Source organism: Halichoeres trimaculatus, unplaced genomic scaffold (assembly GCF_033239565.1).
Source record: "Halichoeres trimaculatus isolate MK-OKI-2021-1 unplaced genomic scaffold, fHalTri1.1 fHalTri1_scaffold_5, whole genome shotgun sequence".
In the NCBI taxonomy this organism is placed as follows: domain Eukaryota; kingdom Metazoa; phylum Chordata; class Actinopteri; order Labriformes; family Labridae; genus Halichoeres; species Halichoeres trimaculatus.
The window spans coordinates 2323768-2349475 of NW_027437183.1; the positions used below are offsets into that span (position 1 = coordinate 2323768).

The 25708-nt window shown below is 43.0% G+C and overlaps 1 protein-coding gene across 1 annotated transcript in view; it reads right to left on the reverse strand.

Moving 5' to 3' along the window:
* bmp2k (BMP2 inducible kinase) overlaps positions 1-25708 on the reverse strand; it is a 41994-nt gene that overhangs the window by 8343 nt on the left and 7943 nt on the right. Inside the window, exons 2-13 of the mRNA XM_074669918.1 lie at positions 18823-18941; positions 18184-18289; positions 17887-18029; positions 16055-16176; positions 13719-13800; positions 11862-11994; positions 9122-9225; positions 8965-9044; positions 8733-8881; positions 8433-8644; positions 5651-5776; positions 1914-2224 (exon numbers count right to left, since the gene is read on the reverse strand). Coding sequence (XP_074526019.1) covers positions 1914-2224; positions 5651-5776; positions 8433-8644; positions 8733-8881; positions 8965-9044; positions 9122-9225; positions 11862-11994; positions 13719-13800; positions 16055-16176; positions 17887-18029; positions 18184-18289; positions 18823-18941 — 1687 coding nt within the window. The remainder of the gene's footprint in view (positions 1-1913; positions 2225-5650; positions 5777-8432; positions 8645-8732; positions 8882-8964; positions 9045-9121; positions 9226-11861; positions 11995-13718; positions 13801-16054; positions 16177-17886; positions 18030-18183; positions 18290-18822; positions 18942-25708) is intronic.

The window sequence follows — 25708 nt, forward strand, 5'->3', positions numbered from 1 at the left end:
AATATACTGAGTTGCAGGGATAGGGGACTGGTTGGTTTTTTATGAGGGATGAACAATTTTGGAAAATAATGTAATTGTGATGTTTTGGGACACATATTGCAATTGCGATTTGGCATGCAATTTTTATTTGTCTATTTATTTATTTATTTATTTTATTTATTTTTATTTTTATTTTATTTTTATTTATTTTGGGGGGGGGGTTATCTTCTACATTAATCACTTATAACAAGCATATAGTATGACCAACAGAGCAAAGGATTCTGTCAACATGGAAACAAGTCTTTCCTTTGTGCCAGGCCTACATGTTATGATTAGGGATGTTCGATACCACTTTTTATGCGGAGCGATACCAGTACGAGTACTCCTTCTTGAGTACTCACCGATACTACTAGCACTTTTGATACATAAAATTTAAATGATCAGTGACAGATCATTTTAATCAAAGACAACACAGTCACTCTGACATTAAGTCCAAATGAAACACAAACAACTCTTAGAGTTTAGAATTTTTTTGATAAATATTAAAAATATATATATATCATAAGTGCACAAAAGACTAACAACTGTCAGAGTTTAAGTATTTTTTAAAGTAAACTAAAATACAAAATAAAAAAGTTTAACTGAGAACTTTTCCTGGTTCATTCATATTGTCTGAAAAGGACCTGGCACACATTTGCTGTGGTGTTAAACCGCAGCAATTAGCAGCACCTAGTGGCGAGGAGGTATTTGCAGCCTTCTCGAGTACTGATACCTTGAAAAAAGGCTGGTATCGGTACCATCCCTCGTTATGTTGAAATCAGATGAAATGAAGAATGAATTGATCCGAACAACATATCTTGATTTAACTATTACAGTAACAGCAAAATACTGCCTGATTGATATAACTTCAAGCCTTGTAGACGTGAAATAAAATGATAATTAATTACCTTAAATAATATAAGGGAAAGGAACAAAGCACTGCAGGCCTGATATCAACAATGACATAAAAACTAAACAGGAATCCTCTCATCTATGAACCATGAAATAGGTCAACGTGTGAAATGCACTTTTTATAAAATGAAAAATAATACAAATTAAATTTGATTAACTCTTCAGCCCCATTTTTTACTTATAATTTGTATGGCTTTTTTTGTCACAGAAGACGACTAGACAGTACGTCATGTATGGGACGATGAGTGAATAATACAGTATGAACAGAGACTTCTGGTTTAGGAAATCTTATAGAGAATTGAGATGGATCTGGAAATTTCAGCTGAGACATGATTTATGTGAGATTTCCAATTTAATTTATCATCAATTATAACTCCTAAAAATTTGTTTTCACACCCAGTTTCAATTTTTACATCATTTACTTTGATGTTGTTGTTATGACCTATTGCCCAAACGCAATAATTTGTTGCCATCAAACCATTTTCTGAGAGTCTGAAGTTCATTCTCCACAGTATCCAGAAGCTGTTTGAGGTTTTTTCCACTAAAAAATGTTGTTGTGTCATCAGCAAATAAAATAAGTTTGAGAGAGCTGGAAACCAAACATAAATCATGAACACCAATGGTCCAAGTACTGAACCCTGAGGCACCCCACATGTAGCTTATAACAGAGTTGAGTTTTGATTGTTAATGTGGACAAATTGATGTCTAATAGTTTGTGATCGATGGTGTCAAATTCTTTCTGTAAATCAAGAAATATTCCAACTGTGTAATTGTGTCTTTCAGTAGCATTTGGAATTGGAAAAGACAAGCATCAGGAGGACCTGAGGGTTTTTCTTCAGCCAGTGGTTGCCTGGTTACCACCTGAGACAGACGCACCAATCTCTATTTTAACTCTACCACAACTTTAATGTAACTCTACTCTACCAATCATAACTCTATGGTAATTCAACTGCAGCTCTACTCTTCAGCTTCCCTGATCTTACCTGGAGTTCAGGTATGAAGAATCCACAGGTGACGGCCCTCCCACCTGCACAGGTGCAGGTGCAGGAGCAGCAGAGGGCGTGGTGGCGCTGTATGAACCCAGAGGGATCTGGAACTCGAGGGGGGAGGACATGTAAGGGAGCGTCTGCTGGGTGGAGGGAGGAAGAGGATGCTGCTGCTGCTGCTGCTGAGGAAGATGAGGATGATGTTGATGGTGTTGATGTAACTGTTGCTGTTGCTGCTGTAGCTGATGTTGCTGTTGTTGTTGTTGATGTTGCTGCTGTTGCACAAAAGCCTGTTGGTACTGGTGCAGCTGTGGGGGGAGGCAGAGAGGGAGAAAGGGGGAGGGAATGAGGGACGGAGCTTTGATTTCATGGTTCACAATGATTAGATACGAAAAGATGAAGAATGTTGTTAGAATCAGCTCTGGGTTTGGAGAGCTGGGGACGGGGTAAGGGGAGCGGGGGGGAGATAAGGGGGACACAGGGGGGTGGATAGGGCAGGAGGATCAGGAGGGACAGTGAAACAGATCGAAGGAAACCAAACTGAACAAGAAGGATCACCTCAGACAGACTCACTGCTCGGAGAGTAGAAATGACCGAGTCTCAGGGAGCAGTCACACTGCCCCAATAGGAACCAGAATTTAGGTACATGGCCTGGTGTATGGCCTGCCTACATCACCATGAGCACAATCTCATCAGAGTCAGCCACTGACTGTATAATCAATGGACGTAGTCTCCCTGAAGTCACTCGTCTATTTCTGAAACAGATTTTGAAGCAGATCGGCTATCGCGGTCATGTTGGAAGTGGCAAGGGCTTCGAGCACAGCTATGGGGCGCCCGTCAGTCACATAACCTGAGCTGTGCCTCTGCTTGGGCGAGCTTGCAATCTTAATATCCTCTAAACCAGTGGCGGCTGCTGCTCAGTCAAGGAGGTGGAGCTCATTTTTTTCCAACCTACATCATAAATTTGTTTGTTTATTTAAACGTAAATTCTACCCTCCGTTCCTTTTCAAGAAAATGATCTGTGACCCTGTCGTACCAGCCAGGTGTTTTTTCCAGAGATTTTACCAGTGTTCTCTTAACGCTCGTCGTTTTTATGAAAGGTAAACTCGCTGGGGATTGATAAAGCCTCCAGATCAGTCCAGAACAACTGAAAGTAGAACTGAGAAGATGCTCCGGTGGAGGGTTATACTTTAAGATCTCTGACTGGCTCATTTCACTCTCAATCAAAAAGGGATTCGGCCTCAGACAGATCATCCAATCATCATGCAGAAGCCCAGCGTCCAGGCCAGCCCACTGCCTCATAGACCCCCAGAGACGCTGAGCGTCCGATGGGCGGGACAAAGCCCAGCGTTTATCCAATGACCGTCCAGTTTCCACAGTGGAACAACCCACTCTACGCTTCCCCGCTGAAGTCAGAAGACGCTCAGCGTCCGACTGTGTTAAAGCGCTGAGACGCTGCGGGGATGAATGAGAAGGAGGTGGAGTCAGTTACCTGTGATAGGAGCTGATTCTGAACTAAAGATGAAGGAATTCTAGCTCAGATTTTATCAATGAAATGTTCACACAGCAGAACATATCAACACTTTTTAGGGACATTTTAGGGAAAGCTGAGCTTACCTTGCAGTCTCAGAGCAATAACCACTGGTCTAAACTGCATAAATAGAAAAAAATTCAACCCCCATAGATAGGGATGTCCTGATATTACATTTTCACTTCTGATACGATACCGATACTGCAGCATTGAGTATTGGCGGATACGGATATTAATCCGATACGATATCAGCATTAAACATGCATACTTTTTTTTACTTATTTTGTAGTAGGTCTGTCATGTTAGAAAAGGCTTGATTAAGTGATATTATTCAAACAAAGAACAGTAGTCAGCAACAGTAGGTATGAGGAAAAACTGACCCATTTATTATTAACCAATGGGTAACAGAAATGTTAACATTAAACATAAAAGACACTAGTAATTGAATAAAATAAATAATTAATTAGAAGACCCAGAAAATAACCTAAATAAATCAAATAAAAACAGCAGGAGCGGGGTCTGGAATGGACTGCTTATATCGGAGATTTTAGATGCATTCTGATACGATACCGATTTTTGTTTTTTTGCTGATATCGGACCGATATCCGATATTAATGTCGGACTGGGACACCTCTACCCGTAGAGAGGGTGCTGACAGTAAAATTAGCGACTCAGACAGGAGACGTTTTTTGAACCAGGCTGTAAATAGGTCAATTTCTGCTTTGAAAATGTTTTTTTTTTGGCTTAGTGTGTTTGTGACTTCTGGTTCTTTCAGAGCCAGCCTCGAGCGGACACTGGAGAAACGGCAGATTTTAGCACTTCAGCATTTTTTCTCACATTATTCGACCAGAGATTGCCGCTTACGGTCAGCACAATGAGACACAGAAAACTGCTACAACTTTAGAGACTTCTTGGTTTATGTTAAGTCTAGACACCGATTGTTCGGCCTATCGATCTGTACAGATTTTCTTCATTTTAGGGGACCAGTCATGGGCCCATCCTTACATATGAAACCAATCTTAGTTACCTCCAGGAAGGTCTGACAGCCAGACATTGTTGCTTTTTGCTCTGAGACCTAAAACTCAGGACACTTTATTGGTTGTTTGATTTAAAACATAAAGATTTTATTGTTTCACAGGTATTGATGCACCCCTAGTTAAGTAGTTTTGGTCCCACACAGCCCTCTGACACCCAGTTATTGTTTAAGATGATTGTCCTGAGGAGCTCTCAAAGTAAACTGCGCTGAAGCCCACCTTTTCAAAGCGTGATAAAGCAGAGAGGTTAATGGTGTTCACTTGTGGTCACACTGGCTCAACAAACTGGGTTTTAGGGTTGAAGCGTGCCTCCTCAATCCTCACACGCGGCAACAAATTTCCTGTTAAGCATCATAAAGATGTATCTGAAGCACGCTACAGTTTGCCAGTGTGACTTCAGAGGAAGTCTTTCAGAGTCTGCAGGGTAGACTGGTAGACTGAGTCCCTGATCCAGTCTCTGTTAGAGTTACTCTCTGAGAGCTTAAACTCGTGTGTCTCTGACGTCTTGAATCGTCTCACACTTCCTCCGTCAGCACAATGAGAGCAGGTCTGGGATCAGAGAGGAGCCTCTGCAGGTATCCTGGGAATAAGCTGAGACTGTGCGAGGTGCTGCCTGTGAACCATTTCATATGTCAGGATGCATCACAGAGGAAATCGTCGCTTTCACCCTCTGTTCGATCCCCCCGTGGCTCGGCTCGGACCAGATTGCCTCTGAAATAAAACAGATGGTGCTCGTTCGGTGGGAAACAGACTAAAAATGTCTCCGCCCTGACGGAGCGCGTGCGGAGGACCTGTGTGTTTGTGTGTTTGATTGAGTCGCGGCGTAAATACGAGTTTCTGAGCGTTTGGAGGAGTCAGTGGGAAGTTTGAGCGTCTGCTTGGCACAGACGAGGAGCGAGTCTTCTGCCAGTGTTTGGAACAGAGAGACACTTCTGACATTAAATGAAGGACTCAGATCTGTGCTTTCACGCTGCGCCTCCATGTGTTTCACTCTCATTTAATCTGATATTTATGCAGACTTGGATCAGATCTGCTGCTCTCAGATTCTGTCTCTAGCTGCTGAAGTACAAAGAGAACAGACTCAGGTTGACGGATGTCTTTTTGAACAAACATCAGAATCAAATCACAGCCCAGAGAAGCTCCAGGACCAGGTCAACATCAGGACTCACCATGGCTGCGTACTGGGCCTGGGCCACCTGCTGCTGGTACACAGGAGTCATCATCAGGTGCTGCTGCTGGAGGAGAGCCTGCTGCTGCTGCTGGAGCTGCAGGGACTGCTGCACGGCCTGTTGGTACTGAGCAGGGAGGGACAGGGTTAAAACATGCTCGCCTCCTCTCAGGACTTCAAGTTTTAGACAAAGGAAGTTTCTGAGAGCAGCTCTGAGCGAGGAGGAGACAGAAACTTTGATCTTAGCGAGGAGGTGCGGTTGGCCTCGTTTCTAGGAGTGATGCAGTCTCCTAAAGGCTGTGATTGGTCGGTACTAAAAGAGAAACAATGGGGTAATAAATGAATGGTAAAAACAACGATCACATGACTCATACTGTTTTCAGAAATGTGTCACAGCTTCAAAATGTCTGACCGCAACTCATTTACATGACAATTATATTGATCTGCTTAATGTTGTGTTTGCTGTCAACGCTGCTTTTTTTTACTACTATATGTTTGATTTTAATGGCTGATCTTTAAAAAGGCCTGACCTGCTGATACCAATTTTTATTTTTTATTTCCTATAACTGACAGCGTATTCTTTCAATGTTCCAATCTTCTTTTATTGAAAATCATTGATCAATAACTATAAAACAATCAAATCTTTATGTTTTAACTTAAACAGCCAATGAAGTGTCCTGAGTTTTTGGTCTCAGAGCAAAAAGCAACAATGGCTGGCTGTCAGACCTTACCGGAGGTGTATAAGATCAGTTTCATACGTAAGGATGGGACGATCACCAACCCCCAAAATTGAGGAAATCAGCACCAATCGATCGACCGACCAATGCACGTCTAGTGGCATCCTTTTAAAAAGGGATTTGGTTTGGCAAAACAACCAAAAAAAACAATTAAAAAAAATGGATAAAAAATAACTAGACAGAGCCTGCTGTTGGCTCAGCTTAAGGAGAATAAAAGAGGGAACTCGGGTCTCATGATCACGACACCAGGGGCACACATAGGAGTGCATTGCCCAACACACATCAATGCGTGCTTCCCTCTCCTTGCGCACACACGAGTGAGAGAAGTGCGTTTTTCTCAGATTATGAAACTGGTTTCTTTAATATTAATAACTGTATGAATGTTATAGAACTTCATAAGCTTAATTTGCTCATTAACTGGACTGTTTAGGCCAACCAGTCAGAGACCAAGAGCCACAAAAACTACCTTGGTACTGCAAAGAGCCACATCACACACACAGTCACTTCCTCTCACACATAAACGAAATGACATAAGATGAAAATCAAAAGATTTCCAAATTCTGAAGTGACATTTATTGTGTTTGTAAGCGTGTTTAAATTCGTACTTGGAGCCGTGTCTAAGGCAAGTTTCTGTTTTTACTGCAGAAGAGACAAAGTTTCATCTATCTCGATAGATAGAAAGATTGATAGATAGCTATCAGCACATGAGCGATTGAGAGGAGCACATGTAGAGAAGAGAAACCGAAACTGAAGTATCAACCTCATCACCCAAGTATTGATCTATACACTCATAGGCTTTTTCAAAGTCCTCCCCCTCTTCCTAACAGTTTTTCACCTCAGGAGCTCTCTGTAGGCTTGAGACGCTTTGTGCATAACTTTTCTCTTACCAAGGGAAAATTTTAAGAAAAAATGTAGGAATTCTAAGATTTTTCTGAGAATGACTTCACCAAGAGCTACTTTTGGCCTTACAGTGTGTACCCACTGGAAGTGTCGCAAATTTTTTGGGCGTTGATATTACATACAGAGTCAATTTAAAACCGCGAATTGGCGCTGCGTCATCAAGCGTTCAAGCATTGAGCGTTTCTAGCCAAAAAATGCTCGCTGCTTACCGCCCAACGCTTGACGCTCGAGTTGAAATAATTGAACTTTTCCAGCGAGTGAGTGTCTTGATGCGCCGTGAGAGCCTATCAGCGTGGAGATCGTCACCGATGGACAGGTGCTCCACAGCTGGAATGGAGCGCCTGTAGTTGGTATCCAGGCGGGAGATCCTGGCACCAACCCTGGATAGCAGGTCTTCAAACTGGGCAACAGTCAGCCTGAAGTACCGCTGGAACCAGCCGTCATCCAGACGTACCGACATCAACGCCTAGTCCGCAGCAGACTTCTCGACAGCAGGTACAGAGCTGCGATGGTGGTGATCGGAGCCATGTTCGACGATGAAATGATGATGGTGGACTTTTCGTGCAACGAAGCCACGGTGAGTGGTGAGAGTTTTTTGCATATTTGTACCAGCGTCAAAACTCAAGCGTCTAGCGCGGTGCGATTTCATTTGACGCGCAAATACATTCGCTCTCAACGCTTTCGGTGGGTACGCAACGTTAGGATGATTTGTGAATAGAGGCCCAGGTTTGTTTTGGACTGAGGCGGCTCTGCAGGAGGCTGAACTCAGGGACAACAACTCCATCAGGTCTAAAAAAAAATTCTTAGAATTTTCCCTCTGTAAGATAGAAGTTATTCACAAAGTGTTTCAGGCCCTAAGAGAGCTCCTAAGTGAAAAACTGTTAGGAGGAGGGAGGAGGACTTTGAAGAAGCCTAAGAGTGAATCGATCAATACTTGGGTGATGAGACTGATACTTAAGTTTCAGTTTCTCTTCTCTACATGTGAGAATAATGTCACTAAGAGCTACTTTTGGCCTTAGGATGATTTGAGAATACAGGCCCAGGCTTGTGTTTGACTGAGGCAGCCCTGAGCCTCTCTGCTCTGAATCATCAAACTACAACCACACCATCAGCTCTGTGTGGAAGGTGGAGGTGTGTGTTCTCTACCTGGAGGTATTGTAGTTGCTGAGCGTTTGTATGTTGCTGCTGCAGTGCTTGTTGCTGTTGCTGCTGTTGATGATGATGATGCTGCTGCTGTAGCTGCTGCAGGCGAAGGTCTCCAGGCTGCAGCTGCTGCAGGACTCTGTGCGTCTGGCTGCTAGGAGGAGGCTGCTGCTGCTGCTGCTGCATGGAGGGCTGCCCTGAGCCGGGTGTGGGAGCTGAGCGCAGAGGACAGAGAGAAGAGTGTGTTTATAGGAGCTGCAGACTAACACAGACTCTACAGGTGTGTTTACAGACGCTGCACACCTTTCTGTCCGTTGCTGACGGGTGCTGAAGGCACACTCATCTTCACAGGAGTGACGGTGTTGGCGAGCGGCAGGACGCTGCTGTTTGCTGCTTTGGGTCTCTGCCTGGGGGCGATGGAGGTTTCTGTGGGACCCACAGAGTCCGTGATCCTGCAGAGGAGGCATCAGGAGTTTTATTTAGGAGAGGCCGGAGCAGAAAAAAAAACAGAAGTGTGTGTGTGTGTTTATGTTACCGTGCTTTCGTCATACTCTTCTTGGCAGCGACCTCGCTGGCCGTCAGAGGCTCAGGGAGCGCCGTGGGGAGGGGGGAGTTCTGTGGAGGCAGCAGGTGAGCCGTGTTACAGAGATAATGACTTTAAAGGATGTAATCAATCGAACGTCTTCACTCACAAAGAGGTTTGGCACAGGACAGTCCTTCCCCGCTAACTTGAAGGCAAAGTGAGACACCTGGTAGATGTCGGGTCTCTTCTCCTGGTCGGGCTCCAGCATGTATCCTGAACGACAGAAACACAGTCTGCTCAGAGAGATCTGCACCTCCTCTGTCTGTCCACAGGGGGGAGCTGTTGGTCAGATAATGTGAGGAGGAGCCTCCTCTTCATCAGAGGAAGTTTCCTCTCAGAGTCAGACCGGTTCAAACAGGCTGAGTCAGAGGAGACGCTGCTGCTGCTGCTGCTCGGTCACCGTTTGTCGGGCCGGTCTGAGCAGGTACAGGTGACGTCACACACACACACACAGGGTGTAAACATCGTTTAAAAAACAACAGAGCTGAATACACACTTCCTGTTTGAAGACAGAGGAAGTAAAGCTCACAGTGTGACAGATATAAACCCTCTGACAGAAAACACTCCCCTGCTTTATAAAGTTTGACCCAGTCACACCTGACAGGTGACCTTCAACTCTCTGATTTTAGCTCAAAACAACAGCTGAGTGTTTCCTCTCTGAGTCTCTTTAAGAATTTTCTTTATATCTAAAATAGTGCGTTTATCATATACTGATGTATGTCAGTGGGTCTGTGTGAGCTCATATAGTTTGAGTTTACTTGTCCTCACACTCACTCTGACCTGACTTAATGACTCATCAATCACACCGTCATACGTCGAATAAAGAGATTACTAATTGTCTATTTGTGAGACGAGTTTTTTTTTGTTGAAAACAATGTTAAAAGTGGAGGGTGGTGCTATAATCGAGGTCGACCCGTTGACACATGCTGATAGTTGTAAATCGCTACACCGCAGTGACCTCATTTGTCATTCACAGCAGAGACGCAGTGACAGGAGATGAGACATGGAGAGGCGTGGTGATTGTCCAGAGCAAAGTGGACCAAAAGTCGGGCAAGTTAACAGACAACGGAGGCGAAGCTGTGATGCTAATTTTAAGGTAATGATGATTACTGCAGCAGAGATGTTCAACAACTGTCAGGCAGACAAAAATCTGGAGTTACAGAGAGTAATATCAAAGATCGCGCGCCCTTAAAGGCCGTCTGATAAATGCTAACTGTAAATGAAAAACTTATCGTGATCCTCAAAGAGATCTTTTATGAGTTTGTTCTCTGTCTATAATGTTTTTTTGGATCAAAAACAGGAAGAGCGAAATAAGGGAAGAGAGTCCACTCTTCTCAGGTAGTTTTGGTGTTTACTTAGTCAGAGGAAACAAGATTATTTGGGTCTGGAAATATCTTTCAAGATGCTCTGATAATGGTATGTTAAAAAAAGACCAAAATCGGCCAATGATGATGTTGATATAGATACCAATATTTTGTGCATCCCTAGGTGTTATGATGCTTATTTTAAGACAATGATGGTCAGATGAACAGATTTATGCAGCAGAGATCTTGAACAACTTTTCAGGCAGCCAAAAAATATGGAGTTACAGGGTCGAAGATCGCACTTCAATGAAGACCGTCTGTAAAATGCAAACTGAAAAATAAAAATAGGTTTTCATGGTCTTCAAAGTGGCTGTTATTAAGAGATAGATGGGAGTGTGTGTGTGAGTTTGTTCCTGAGAAGCTGTCATCAGATTTACATCTGAAACACAGATCTTAGTGATTGTATTTAGAGCCATAAATAAAAGCAGTTATCATTTCGATGGTTGTCTCAGAGTTTCAATAAAAGATAGTTAAAGTGATACTCTGGGATGGAACAAGTTGGGTCCTATCACAAGGTTTAGGGCAGAAATTACCCCTACAGCAGTGTTTTTGTGCAGCAGAAGCCCAGAGCACTCGCACCAAACACCCCCTCCCTGCTCCTCTGCAGGTTTCCTCTGCACTCAGACGGGGCCATATTTTACTTGACCAAAAACACGAATAAACGGACTCCCACCAAAAAAATCTGATATGGGTCTGCATTCACACTTTATTTAGAGAATTTTCACCGCGTTACTTTCACACAAAAACACAGCTAAATAAGGCTCTAGTTCTCATCGTGTCTCTTCGTCCTGGCAGACTACCTGCGTTTGTTTATTTCTGGCACGCCGTGCGAGCGGACTGATACACTAAGTGGCGAGCGCCTCGTAGCCAGCTGTGGCTCTGCAGCGGAGGTAGCACCGTTTTAGAGAACTAGAGCCTTATTTAGCGGTGTTTTTGTGTGAAAGTAACGCGCTGAAAATTCTCAAAATAAAGCATGAATGCAGACCAATATCAGATTTTTTCGGTGGGAGTCCGTTTATTTGTGTTTTTATCCGAATGGATCATGGATCGATGATGATCCGTTGCAGCACTACTCATGAAGGTATCGCATGGTAGAAGCAGCGCCATGAGCCAATGTGCCTCAGCCTCTTGCACAGAGCATGCGCAATCTCTGAAGTTGGTCTAAAATTGGATGAAGTCAGTCTAAAGTTTAATAGACGGCATAGAAGAAGAGGGGTGAAGAGTCTGACGCATGGACGTATAGTGTCAGCAGTGAAGTCGCATCAAAGCGTCTGGTCATACAGTGTGAGAACATGATTCGTGGGCTGCAAACTTTTGAACTCAGCGATCTAACTATGCAGTTTGAGATGGAACAGAGTCAACTGATTTAAAATATTGTTCAGTCTTACAAGTCTTTGTCTGAATATTGGTTTTAAAAAGAGGGGGGTCTTCTTATATTCAGGTCAATAGGGTACAAACATTCTGTGTTATGTCTGAATAACTTACTGATGAGAGAGTGGAGCCTGGAGGAGAACTTGGAGTTATCAGGAACGATAAAGGTCCCGTCACATATGGCCACCTGACTCTCTCCAAAAGGAAGAGTGAAGAAACACAGCTTGTACAACAAGCAGCCCAGAGCCTGAGGAGGACACACACACACACACACACACACACACACACACACACACACACACACACACACACACACACACACACACACACACACGCAGAATTAAGAATTCATGTAAACAAGGGCTGTCATTTTTTAACGCGTTAATTAGATTAATTAATTACACCGCAAATTAACGTGTTATAAAAACTAACACAGATTAATCTGGATCCCAAACCCGCGAGGCGTTCAAGGACGCACTTATTTTTAAATGTCTGGTATTTACAAACCGTTTGTCCTACATGGAAAAAGTGGTGTTCTCGTCAGATTTTCAAATTTCCGACGGTCCCTGAATGTATCACACGTGATGTCAGCAACATGCTTTAGGGTGAAGCGAGAGTGGTACAGTCCACGTCTCGTTTATTCACTCGTTCTTTTTGAAAATCTACAGAAAATCAACCGTTTGCTCTAACTCAATTCTGTAAAAAACAGGCAATTCTACACTCTTTACTGCTTTAAACAAGCTCTGAATGATCGATATTTGTCCTGTATTTAAATCTAAAGAATTCTTTGAAAATTTGCTTCCATCTTCCTGGTGTCATGTTTCAGCTTGGGGCTGCTCTGCACCAATCAGTAACAGTTTGTGTTCAGAGCATGTTAAACTGAGAATACTTCACTTTTCTTTGATCCAAGACTTGAATTAAGTGTTTTGTACATAGTTCCTCACAGTTTTTAGCCTTTAGCCCTGGTTCTCCTGACCTCATAGAAGTGTAGATGTTCATATTGCAGTGACAGTTGAGTCCACAGTGAGTGAAAATGTGAACAGAAGCAAAAACCGTCCTAAAAATCAAATCAGCTTATCTTAGGTGCAGGACTGTGTAGATTTTGTTAACTTAGTTTTTTATTAAGGTAGGTTCGTGTGTTCCTTAAGCCTCAGGGTACCTAAAAATGTGTTGTATATATTCCCACCTTATTTTTTTTTAAGTCTTTTAATGTCTTTTAATGTAATTTTAATGTCCTGGAATTCAAATTCTTTGTTTTGGGACCTTAAGCAGATATGAGATTAAAATGCGATTAATTAGATAAATTAATTTCAAATCCTGTAATTAATTAGATCAATTTTTTTTAATCGCCTGACAGCACTTATGTAAACACAGGAAGTGTTGGAGCCACACACACCTGTTGTTCAGTAGATTATTTCTGTAACACCTGTTTTTCAAACTGAGGATGAAGAATAAAAGTTTGTTTGAATGACAATCAGAGCAACTGCAACTTTGAGGAAAGTATTTAAACCTTTAAGTGTTTTCATCTTGTCAGAGATATAAAACAGATTTAACATCACAGTGTCTCAGATAAAAACTTCCTGTGACCTGATGTGACGCGCTGAGAGATGTAACAACTCTGAAATACCCGACCTGATCAGGACTCTGCTGAACGGTTAAAAACAGCCTGCGTGAAGTCTGATCTGTAACTGACACAATCATGTGGAGCTAACAGGGAGGAGGAGGAGGAGGAGGAGGAGGAGGAGGAGGAGGAGGAGTCCTGGCTGTGTTATGATGTTGGTGAATCTTTAATGAGGGGGAAACTGTTGGAGAGCTGAGGGAGGCAAACAACCCGAGGGAAGCAGAGAGGGGAGGGGGAGGAACCAGTTGGGTCAGGATGATAAACTGGACCAGCAGGCTGCATAACATACATACTGTACACACACACTCACACACACACACACACACACACACTCTTAGAGTGTCTCTTACCCAGATATCAGCCTTGGTGGTGATGGGTTTACCTGCATACAGGTTAATCATCTCAGGGGAGCGGTATGACAGAGTGGTGTACCTGAGGAGGGACAGGAAGAGGTCACTGCAGGTCAAAGTTAGAGCATCACTTCCTGTTTACTGCAGGTCAGTTTTAAAGCTCCTCTCTGTGAACACACCCTCTGTGTGTGTGTGTGTGAGAAAGGAACACACTACTGATGATGATGATGAGGAAGATCCAGGTAAAGTTCAAATGGGATCAAGTTTGTCTGTGCTGCTGTGTGTTCGGAGGTAACCTGAGAAACACACACACACACTCACACACACACACAGGCTCATAAACAGCTGATAGGGCCACACTGAGCTGTTTATTACAGCTGTAAAGAGGAGCAGAGATCAGAGCGGCTGAGATTTAAAACATGAACACAGACTGAGAGAGACAGAGCTGAACTTATTCTCAGGAGCAGAAACTGAAAGTGAAAGAGTTCCTCTGGTACAAACAGGTCTATGTTTGTGTGTGTGTGTGTGTGTGTCTGTAATAAGGAGCAGAGAGCAGCCGTAATTGTGCATACAAAGGTTTGTTGCACAAATCTTAGATTTGTCAATTTTTTCTTTCTTGAATTTGTTCTTACTCTGTGCACAAAGTTAAAACCTCCTCAGACCATGCTCTCAAAAAATGTTGACAAGGAATCCACTGATACTGATCGGTGGAAATGGTTATCGATGTATCAGTGCCCCTCAAAGCTGAATCGGATTGGTGGGACACTTGCTGATGCACTTGCTTTGTTTTTTGCTTTATTACCAGTCTACAGAGTATAAAAGTTTACTTTTGAAAAGAACTTGTGTACATTCTGAAGAATTGTTTTGATGGTAAACATTAAAGTGATACTCCAGGATGGAACAAGTTGGGTCCTATCACAAGGTTTAGGGCAGAAATTACCCCTACAGCAGTGTTTTTGTGCAGCAGAAGCCCAGGGCGCTCGCACCAAACACCCCCTCCCTGCTCGTCAGTCGGTTTCCTCTGCACTCAGACGGGGCCATATTTTACTTGACCAAAAACACAAATAAACGGACTCCCACCAAAAAACTCTGATATGGGTCTGCATTCACGCTTTATTTAGAGAACTTTCAGCGCGTTACTTTCACACAAAAACACCGCTTAATAAGGCTCTAGTTCTCATCGTGTCGTAAAACGGCGCTACCTCCGCTGCAGAGCCACAGCTGGCTACGAGGCGCTCGCTGCTTAGTGTATCAGTCCGCGCGCGGCGTGCCAGATATAAACAAACACAGGTAGTCTGCCAGGACGAAGAGACACTATGATGTCCTCTCTTTTCTAAAGTTAGGGGAGTTTTGCCACTAGTTTGTGACTCAGATCCTGAAAAACTGTCGGTAACAGAGAGTGAAGGAGATTCTCTAAATCACGTTATCAGACGCTAAACTCCGGGAGCTGTCAGGCTGTCCAAGCCGGAGATGCAGAGCCTCCGTCAGCGCACAGCGCTCTCTGGGAGAAGAGATTTTTCCTCATCAATATTCCTCACGTATGAACTTAGTGATCTTTTCCCATAAAAGTATCCAATAACACAGCACCTCATGCAGTGAACTGAAGTTACAAATGAGTATTACCCCCTGGTATCTGATTTCACCATGTGACAACGTCAATAAAAAAAAACAATAATATGACGCATCAATTTTCTTTTTAATCAATATTGATATGGGTAAATATTGGTTATCAGCCATTACAACAATACAAATATTGGATATCAGTGCCGGCCAAACTTCATATCGGTGCATCCTTTAAGTATAGGTATCGGAACTACAAAAGTTGGATCAGTGCATCCCTAATGTTAACATACACATATAACTAAATGCATGACATATTAAGACTACTTTCATTAACAAAAAGTTTTTAACAGAATTTAAAAGTGAAAACAGTGAGCTGACAAAATTGATTAAATAAACGTGATATTGATGAATATTCACCTCTTGTGACTTTACACATGTTCTGAGCAAATGACGCGCACAGCTTCACCGTTAACTCCAACTTATTTATTTGTTTACAAAAATATCCAGCAGCAGCTTTAATATGGGTCGTTTATATTCTGAACACCCGTCGTTAACCCCCCTCAAAGCACCCAGGAGCGCCCGCTGATTATTGATCATCTCGTAAAGACTCCCAGTGAGGGAAACAGAGCTCCTTATATAGATAAATATGGGGGAGGTAGTGGCTGGCGTGCACATGTCATGAATCTGAAAGTGATCTTGTGTAAACACAGAACGTGTGCACAGAGTAAGAACATTTCTTCTTCTTTCATTTATCAGTGGACCGTTAAACCTACTTTTTGATCTCGTCCTCCACAGCCGTAACTCCGTCTTTATGTGGCAGCAGAACTTTATGAGTGGCACTTCCAAAGTCACACAGAACATAACTTCCCTGATCGTTCAGCAGGATGTTCTCCACCTGGACAGAGACGGAGAAACAAGGAGACAGAGGGTCAGAGATGAGACAACAACCGACACATCTCTGTAGAAACATCCTGAATCAAAGACTCCACACAGCGTCTGTGATAAAACTCTTTAAACTGACAGGAAACCACAGAGCTGAGGATCATGGCTCCTCCATCATCACACCGGGACAGGCCGGGATGATTGGAGGGGATAATATCACCAACATGTTCAGAGAATCACAGCTGGAGGACGCTAAAGATGAAGGGATGAAAATAAATGAAGAGACGTCTCTGAGCTCACGTCTCAGCAGAGAATTAAAAGTGACGACTGAGAGGAGAGATGAACTCATGGAGGGAGACCACAGACACAAAACATGAAAGAGGAAGAATCAGAGAGCGCTGTGACGGAGAGGAGGAGAGGAGGAGAGGAGGAGAGAGATGGAGGAGGAGGAGGAGGTCGAACTGATCCGAGCATCACAGAGACTCAGACTTTCTCTTCCCTCATTCAGCAGGACGGGCCTCTCTGCTCTTTGTGTCAGATATTATGTAACACACACTCTCACACACACACACTCTTTCTCACACACACTCTTTCTCACACACACACACTCTTTCTCACACACACTCACTCTCAGAGAACAGAGGAGCAGCCTGTGCAGCTGAAGGAGGTCTCTGTTTACAGGCCGGTCCAGCTGGACGGAGGACAGCGACCCTCTGATGGAGCACTGAGGAGGACTGGAACAGGGACGGAGACTCAGACTGGCCAGCATCAGCAGGACCAGGACTGATCTGGATCCCTGCCACAGTCCAGGATCAGACCAGGACCAGAATCAAGTCAGAGTCAGAGAAGATACAGGGGTCAGACTCAAGGACAGGAAAGGAAAGGAGAGGAAAGGAAAGGAAAGGAAAGGAAAGGAAAGGAAAGGAAAGGAAAGGAAAGGAAAGGAAAGGAAAGGAAAGGAAAGGAAAGGAAAGGAAAGGACAGAAAAGGAATAGAGAGAAGGAAAGAAAAAAGAAAAAAATGGTAAGAAAGAGAAAGGGAAACAAAGGAAAGGAAATGACAGGAAAGGGAAGGAAAGGGAAGAAAAGGAAAGGAAAGGAGAGGATGAAACGAGAAAGGAAAGGAAGGGAAAGGAAAGAAAAAGGAAAGGAAGAAAAGGGAAGAAAATGACAGGAAAGGTAAGGTAAGGACAGAATGGAAAGAGAAAAGGGAAAGAGAAAGGAAAGGAAAGGAAAGGACAGGATATGAAGGAAAGGACAGGAAAGGATTAAAGGAAAGGAAAAGATAACAAAAGGAAATGAAAGGAAGGAAAGAAAGGAAAGGAAAAAAAGGAATGGGAAAAAGAAAAGGAATGGAAAGAAGAGAAGAAAAAAGAAAAGGTATGGTAAGAAAGAGAAAGGGAAAGAAAGGAAAGGAAATGTAAGAGACAGAAGGGAAAGAAAATGACAGGAAAGGGAAGGAAAGGGAAGAGAAAGGAAAGGAAAGGAAAGGAAAGGAAAGGAAAAGATAACAAAAGGAAAGGAAAAGATAACAAAAGGAAAGGAAAAGATAACAAAAGGAAAGGAAAAGATAACAAAAGGAAAGGAAAGTGGCACACTTTTATTTTGAAGGTCTGTGTTAGGGAAGTTTGTAGGTGTCTCTGCTCCTAAAGTGGTCATGAAATTCCCCTTGGTAACCCAAACAGATGAATATTTGACTTCACAGAAAAGGTGATGTGTGTTACCTTTAGGTCTCTGTGGATGATGGGCGTCTTGCACTGATGAAGACGAGCGACGGCCTCACACGTGTCACAGAAGATGTGAAGGACCTCGGCCTCGCTGAAACCCACATTGAGCCGCTGGTTCATCTGTTTGACCACCTGACCAGCTGCAGGACAGAGGGTGGAGGATGGAGGATTAAAGATTAATCAGGATCAATAAGCACTGCTCTACTGGTACAAGTACTGTACAAGTATCAGCTGGTTTATCTCATATTTATCTCAGTATCGAAGTTAAACAGTCTGAGTCTAGCATCTGTGTACCTTTACAGTACTCCATGAGGATCAGGACTTCCCACACGCTGTCTGACACCGCACTGATGGTGGAGTCCAGGTAACCCACGATGTTCTTATGACCCGACAGCTCCTTCTGCATCACAAAGAGACCAAGAGGGAAATGATGATCTTTGTCCGTTTCTTATCATTTTTTCATCACTTTTTCGTCATCTTTGCATTATGAGTGGATCATTATTTTGTATGGCTCATTTGTTGGTCATGGACACCAAACTGGTTTTGTCTTCAGTGATATTTTTTCTATTTTTGCTCCTGTTCTTGTCTGGAGATCCTACATGTAACCATGGCTGCATTGTTTACATGCGAAATCAGCTGTTAGCAGCCTGTAGCATATCAATGCTAACTGGTGCAAGGCCGGATGTTTCCCCACAAGGTGAGGAGAAGGAGGTGAGGACGATGTGTTGGTTCTCAGGTGTGAGCTAAGAAGTGACGACATGGACCTGTCCTTCCATCCATCGTTATTGGGAACATATAATTTACATCCGATGGACAAGCTAGCCGTGCTAAGGGAGGAGGGTGTGTCCCAGCGATAGTAACCATACAGGTGAGGAAGAGGAGGAAGAGGAGGAAGAGGAGGAAGAGGAGGAGCACAGGGATAAAGTGTCTCACCATGATGGTGATCTCTCTCTTGTAGACGTTCAGGTCGGGGACGTTGTTCACATACATCCTCTTCAGAGCGCAGCGCACGCCGCTGTGCGTACGAGCCAGAAACACCACTGAGAACCCACCTGAGAGAAAGAAGAGCACAGGTAAACGTCAGGTCAAAGGTCAGAGAGAAAACACCTGACAACACAAGCATAGGCGAGCTTCTGGGCTGAATTAGCTTAGCTTAGCATCAGCCAAGCCAATGAAGCCATTAGCTTCTTGGAAATACAAAAACATGTTCACAGAGTTTATGCAAAAGCTGAAACTGTGTGTGTGTGTGTGTGTGTGTGTGTGTGTGTGTGTGTGTGTGTGTGTGTGTGTGTGTGTGTGTGTGTGTGTGTGTGTCCTGTGATCATACGGCCCCTCTCTCATTAGAGCACACAGCTGATCTCTGAGGCCTCTGTTTGAGTAAAGAGGATGAACAAAGACCTGTTTGTGTTCCTGACCAGTCACCTTGGGTCAGCTGAGACCAGTATGGGTCTGAACTGGGAACCAGCAGGAGGAGGAGGAGGAGGAGGAAGGGGGGCAGGGAGGACAGGGAGGCTCATTCAACAGTCAAACTCCTCATTCACGAACATCACAGAGCCCTCTGATTGGCTGATGACAGACACAGAGCCTTCTGATTGGCTGATGACAGACACAGAGCTCTCTGATTGGCTGCTGACAGAGCTCATTTTTTTTATTTATATTTTATACTTTTATTTGATCTTTCTTTAACCAGGCTGGTCCCACTGACACTGAAAACCTATTTTTCAAGGAAGACCTGGCCAAGACAAGCAGCAGCAAAACACAAAGTGACAAAGACATTTTCCCTGACTAATAAGACAATTTTAACTCAAAATAAAACACAAATACTTGTTAAGATTGAAGCTTTTTGCTGTGAAACAGGTAAAAAAAAAAGTTGCAGCAACAGGCTGTTTTTTTTACATCAAAAGAAAATCACAAATTGTTTCTAAAAATAAAAACGTGATTTAAAATTCAAAATGACATCAAACAATACACCCAGGTATTTGTCTCTGTCTGACAGCATGGGAACATTTCATGAACTTGTCTTTGATCTGGTTCTTAACATAAGCTTGGTCTTATCTGTGTTTAAAAGAAGCTTCAGTTCATGCACTGCATCCTGAAGGACCACAAAGGCATTTTGCAAATGTTCAACAGTTTGCACATGAGATGCAGCACAGCAGTACACAACAGCGTCATCAGCATAAACACATTTTGATCGACATTATACACATGAATTGTAAATAAAAGTGGGCCTAATACAGAGCCTTGTAGCATACCCCTGTGGACTGACATAATATTTGAGCATACACCATCATGTCTCATCACTGCGACCGACTGCTAAGATAGTTAGCAACAGCTAGCTTCAGCTTCAGCTGAGAGTCCTGAGCCCAGAAGTCCAAGTTTTAAAACATCATGGTCAACTGTTTCAAAAGTTTCGGATAAATCAATAAAAAGTGCAGCTCGATGCTGTTCCTTGTCGAGTCACTGGCAGCAACTGCAGCCAGAGTCTGGGCAGTAGAGACGATAAGGGATTCAGAGAGAATCTGAGTGGAGCTGGGTGACAAAAATAATATTTTTTTGTGCAAAATGTTTGGAAATTATGGAAAAAAAATTTAATTCATTTTTTTTTTTTGATTTTTGGAATTTAAATTTTCTGACATTGTTGCAAATTCTTTAGATTCAGAAGTTTTTTGAATTTTTGCAAGTTTTCTAAAGTAAATTTTTTGACATTTTTGCAAGTTTTTCACATTTCTTAGTTTTTGAAATTGTTGCTAATATTTTTAATTCCAAAAGTTTGTGATACTTTTGCATAATCACTGAAATTTCAGGATTTTATAAAACAAATATTAAGATTTTAAAAGTGAAATTTTTGCAAAGATTTTGAATTCAATTCTTTGGAATTTTTTTTTTAAACTTTTGGAATTTTTATTTTCTGACATTGTTGCAAATTCTTTACATTCAAAAGTTTTTGAAATTTTTGCTAGTTTCTGAAATCTCATTTTTTTTGACACTTTTGCAAATGCAAGATTTAAAACGTTTTGAAATGTTTGCAAATTTTTCAAATTGATTGTTTTTTTCAAATTGTTTGCAAATTTTTTTAATTTATCTTTATTTTTTTACATTTTCACAATTTTTTGAAGACAAAAAATTAAGACACCATTTCATAAATAAAAAACTACTAGTTTTGATAATTATTCACTAGATATTATGTATGAATATAATTTTATATACTTTCTAATCTACATAGTAGATAAAGTAGCTTTTGTGGCTCCTGAATGACTTTAATCCAGGTAAGCTGAGGAAAAATGGCTACTAAGAAAGTAAAGGTTGCAGACGCCTGGTTCAGTGAAAGGCAACTGTGACAGTCACAGCCTGTGGAGGGCGCTCTACAGTCAGCCTGAGTAGTTACCCAGCATGCACTGTGCTCACAGAGGACAGGAAAGAGATAAGGGTTGGGGTTTCTGCTGCTCACACTTGTTCCTCCTCTAAAACATGAAGTCATCTATGATAACACACACTCTGTCCTTCTCCCTCTGGAGGTCAGGACCAGACCCTGAGCTCATCAAACAGAAACAAACTCAGAGTTCTCTGCAGCTGTAGACCCACTCCGACAGAGACCAGGACCCTCATTCATACTGAGGGTGTGTGTCATTGATAACACTTTGAAGTTAGAAAATCATGTGAAAATACTACAGAGGTACAAGAGGGACAGAATAAAGACTCAAATAAGCACAACGCCTCCTCATGGTTCCTCTGAGGGACTTTAATCCACCGTCACTCAGATTAAACAGTTTGGAGATTCCCTTCAGTCCCAGAGAGGAAACAATGAATTTTGCAGAGCATTATGTAATATCTGTAATTATTCATAATTCCAGGGTTTACAGTCTCAGGCTCATCACGCTCCTCTCCTCATGAAGGATAATGAACATGAGTTTAACCTTTCACAGCACACTCTCCACCCCCTGGCTCTAACACCTTCAGGCTCACGGTCACACACCTGAGAAACTCTGAGAGGGCTGACCTCAGATCAGATCAGAGCATCTCACATCTGAGAACAAGAAGCAGCGTTGGACAGGTCACATGACCAGCTGCACGGAACTCCCAATGAGTGTGTGACATCATCACTGACTGCTGCAGAGGGAGCGAAATTCACAAAAGTTTTCCAAACAACTCCTCATAGATGCCACAATTTTACCCAAATCTATGTAGAAATATGATATTTTTGTAGGAAGTTTTGTCAAGGATCCATCCATGTCATTTTCAAAGCTGTACGACTTTTACATGTTTGTCTAGAGGCCCAAATGCAGCAGCTTGCGTCGTGCTGAAAAGTGTCATCCCATGTTTTCTAATGGAGGGAGCTGAGAGGGCCTCTGTGGGGTTCATCGACTTTGAGGGCTCGTCAATTGAAAAGCATTTTCTAAATGACAACTTCCATAAGAACTTTTGTAAAACAGGGTCTAGTCTATCATGTGAGTGCATTTCAAGTTGTTACCACTAATGGTTTTGGAGATCATTTTTGCAGAAAGGGTAAATATGTGGCAAAATCTTATTTTAAAGGGCAACTAGCCGGCCTCCTGTTCAAGATAGGTCAGGGGTGTCAGTGTATGGTTTTTGTGTCTCAATAAATCAAACATTTTAGCGTTGGTTTGACCTCTCTAAGTTGTCAGTGAAAACGATGATGCTCCGCCTCGCGCTTTAGGCATATAACAGGACAACAGTACCGTTGTTACAATAGTTGTGAACTACCGTGTTGTTGTGCTGCTCAATCTGCTGTTTCTGCTGACTGTCTTTCAAGAAAATGTGCATCTGGAATTTAGTATTCCCCAATACACCAGATGACTGGCTCAACTCTACTTTGGTGGAGATCTCCCAATAGCAGCTTCTGGACAAGACAGTTATAGCGCCAACTAACGGCCTGGCATGCTTACTACAGTGTTTTCAGTCCCTCAGCATTTCAGTGTAATTTGCAGATTTTTTTCCACTGCATTGTAGCGTTCTCACATGAAATGTTTTTGTGTAAACGGGGCCTCTGTGGGCCTCAGGTGGGGCAAGAGAGAAAGTTATGAGATGTTGGGGGTCACCACAAGGTGTGTGCCAAATTTGGTAAGTTTCTGAGCTTGTTCAGGGGGTCTAATAAGCAATTCAGGGGCAGACAGAGTAATAAAAGAAAAGGACCAAATACAACAGGGCATCTTAAGGGTGAGGACTAGGGATGGGTACCTTTCACATTTGAAACGATACGGTACCGGTGCCCGGTACCTGGCAATCAGTATCGGTACTCAACGCTACCAATTTTCGGTACTTTTTTGTGTTTATGTGGTAAAAAATATAATTTTTTTAATAACAAAATGTATATTTTTTTCAATTTAACATATTTATTCTTTAATATATAACCTTATAATGCTGCATTCATGTCCAGCATGGAAAATCACCTACTCTTACACTCTCTTATAGTCACAAGGATGCATATAGGTACCTAAATATGGTACCTTTTGATTTTTCATGAACCGGTACCAGGTACTTTTGACAGAATTCAGTCGGTACCTGCAAAAGTACCTTATTCAGTACCCATCCCTTGTGAGGACCCTAATAAAATAGTTTGCTTTTTGACAGTAAATGCGCCTGGATGGGTCAGCTACATGTACCGTACAGATTGCGGCTTGAAATCAAATTTAACTTAAAACACGAGCCAAATATGTAACGACTCAATCTGCACTGTGCAAACGCAGTCACAAAAAGTTCAAAAACTATTTACAGTAGAGATAGACCGATACGTTTTTTCAGGGCCGATACCAATACCAATTATTTGAAGTCAAGGAGGCCATCCATCCATCCATTTTCTACCGCTTATCCGGGGTCGGGTCGCGGGGGCAGTAGCCTAAACAGGGAAGCCTAGACTTCCCTCTCCCTAGCCACTTCATCTAGCTCTTCCCGGGGGATCCCGAGACGTTCCCAGGCCAGCCGAGAGATGTAATATCTCCAGGGAGGCGTCCAGGAGGCATCCTCATCAGATGCCCGAGCCACCTCATCTGGCTCCTCTCAACGCGGAGGAGCAGCGGCTCTACTCCGAGCTCCTCCCGGATAGCCGAGCTTCTCACCCTATTTCTAAGGGAGAGCCCGGCCACCCTACGGAGGAAGCTCATTTCGGCCGCTCAAGGAGGCCGATATCCAGTATTTGAAGCTGATATTAATTTGCAGTCAAAGTGAAAATATTGGTGTCAAAATTTTGAACAATAGAAACTCCAACACTTAACTGCGTTCAAATGCCTTCAAGCATGTTTATTAAACAGCTTCAAGGCTCAGGAGCATATTTTATTATTTAGTTTATGGCACAAAGCTCAGGCATTAGTCAAGTGTGTCTCACCCCATTATTTGTCTGTTTATTCTATTTGTGTATATCAGTGTGTTGGCTGATATCCAATATTTCATTTTAAGCCAACATTGGGCGTTATCGATAATGTACCAATTTTACAGTGCATCCCTACTCCCAAACAGGACACAATTTAGCGTGTTTCTGTTCCCTCCACATGCCCACGCTGAGGCCATGCCCACATCTGTGTGGCGTCCTCCTCAGATGGCGTGATGATGAGTTAGAGAGAGACAGTTTGACAGAGAAGAGGGGGACAAACAGAGGGCTGAATGAGCGTGCACAAAGACAGCGCTGCAGGTCACATGACCGAGTGCTGCGTCGTACCAGCATTCTTTCTGCAGCAACACGATGACAAAGACTCACAATGTGCCCATTCATCAGCCGTACAGTATGCTAACAAGCTAGCTGTGGAGGCTAACGCAGTGTGAGTTCACACTTTACTTTCCAGCATCAGACATGATAAACTGTCCCCAGAGTTGGAGAGAAGGAGGTCAAAGGTCAGCGTGATTTCAGCTGAGTCACAGCGCTCAGAGCAGTCCCTGACAGGGACCGATTAAAAACTGAGGCCGCTCATAAACCATCCTCCACGTTTACTGCAGACACCCCGTCCTCTCCACACAGACCCAGAGATTCAGACACTAACACACCGAGCCGGTCTGAGCCGATCTGATCTGTGGAGGTAAATCCAGAGTCTACAGAGTCTGACGTCACCGCTGAGCCCACATCAGACCGTCTTTAACCAGCTGCTGACATTAAACCGTTTAATCCAGATCCTGATTCTTCCACACGTCGCAGACTAACCAAGAGATCACCTGATCAAAGAACAGGGAGGAATCAGGTGAGCTGAGACTGTCTGCATGGAAATGCTGAGAGAGTCTCTGCTGTTTACATGATCTGAGAGAAAGGGAGGGACACACACACAAACACACACACACAAACACACACACAGTGTCCTCACCCTGAGTGTTTCTGCTGACAGAGAGAAACAGGCTGTTTGGCCGGTCAGAGTGTTTGTTTGGTGACAGACGTGTGTCTGTTTAGCTGTGTCTACCTGCTCAGAGCTTTTTAACAGTGATGAAGAGGAGGATGACGACCTCACACAGACGCTATGAGCCTCAGAGCTGCAGATCAAACCCCAAAGAGAAAGATTTTAACGTCTGAAGCTGTGAAGACCAGAAGTGAAGAGAGTGACGACCAACATCTTCCTGTAGCTGGAGATAAAGAGTCTGACAGGACCCGCCTTCTCACGTTTCTTCCTCCAGAGGCATGATCATTTTAACAGCTGCGTCACATTTCAGCCTTTTTAGTCACATTTCAGACTCTTTTTCTTTTTATCTTTAAATTATTTCACATTTGTTTTCAAGTCTTACACGGTGTTTAACTATGTTAACTCCTTCTCTTGAGTCATTTCTTAGCACACACTAACGTTTCTTGTAAGGTTTATTGTCTCTTTTTTGCCAATTTTTTATTTGG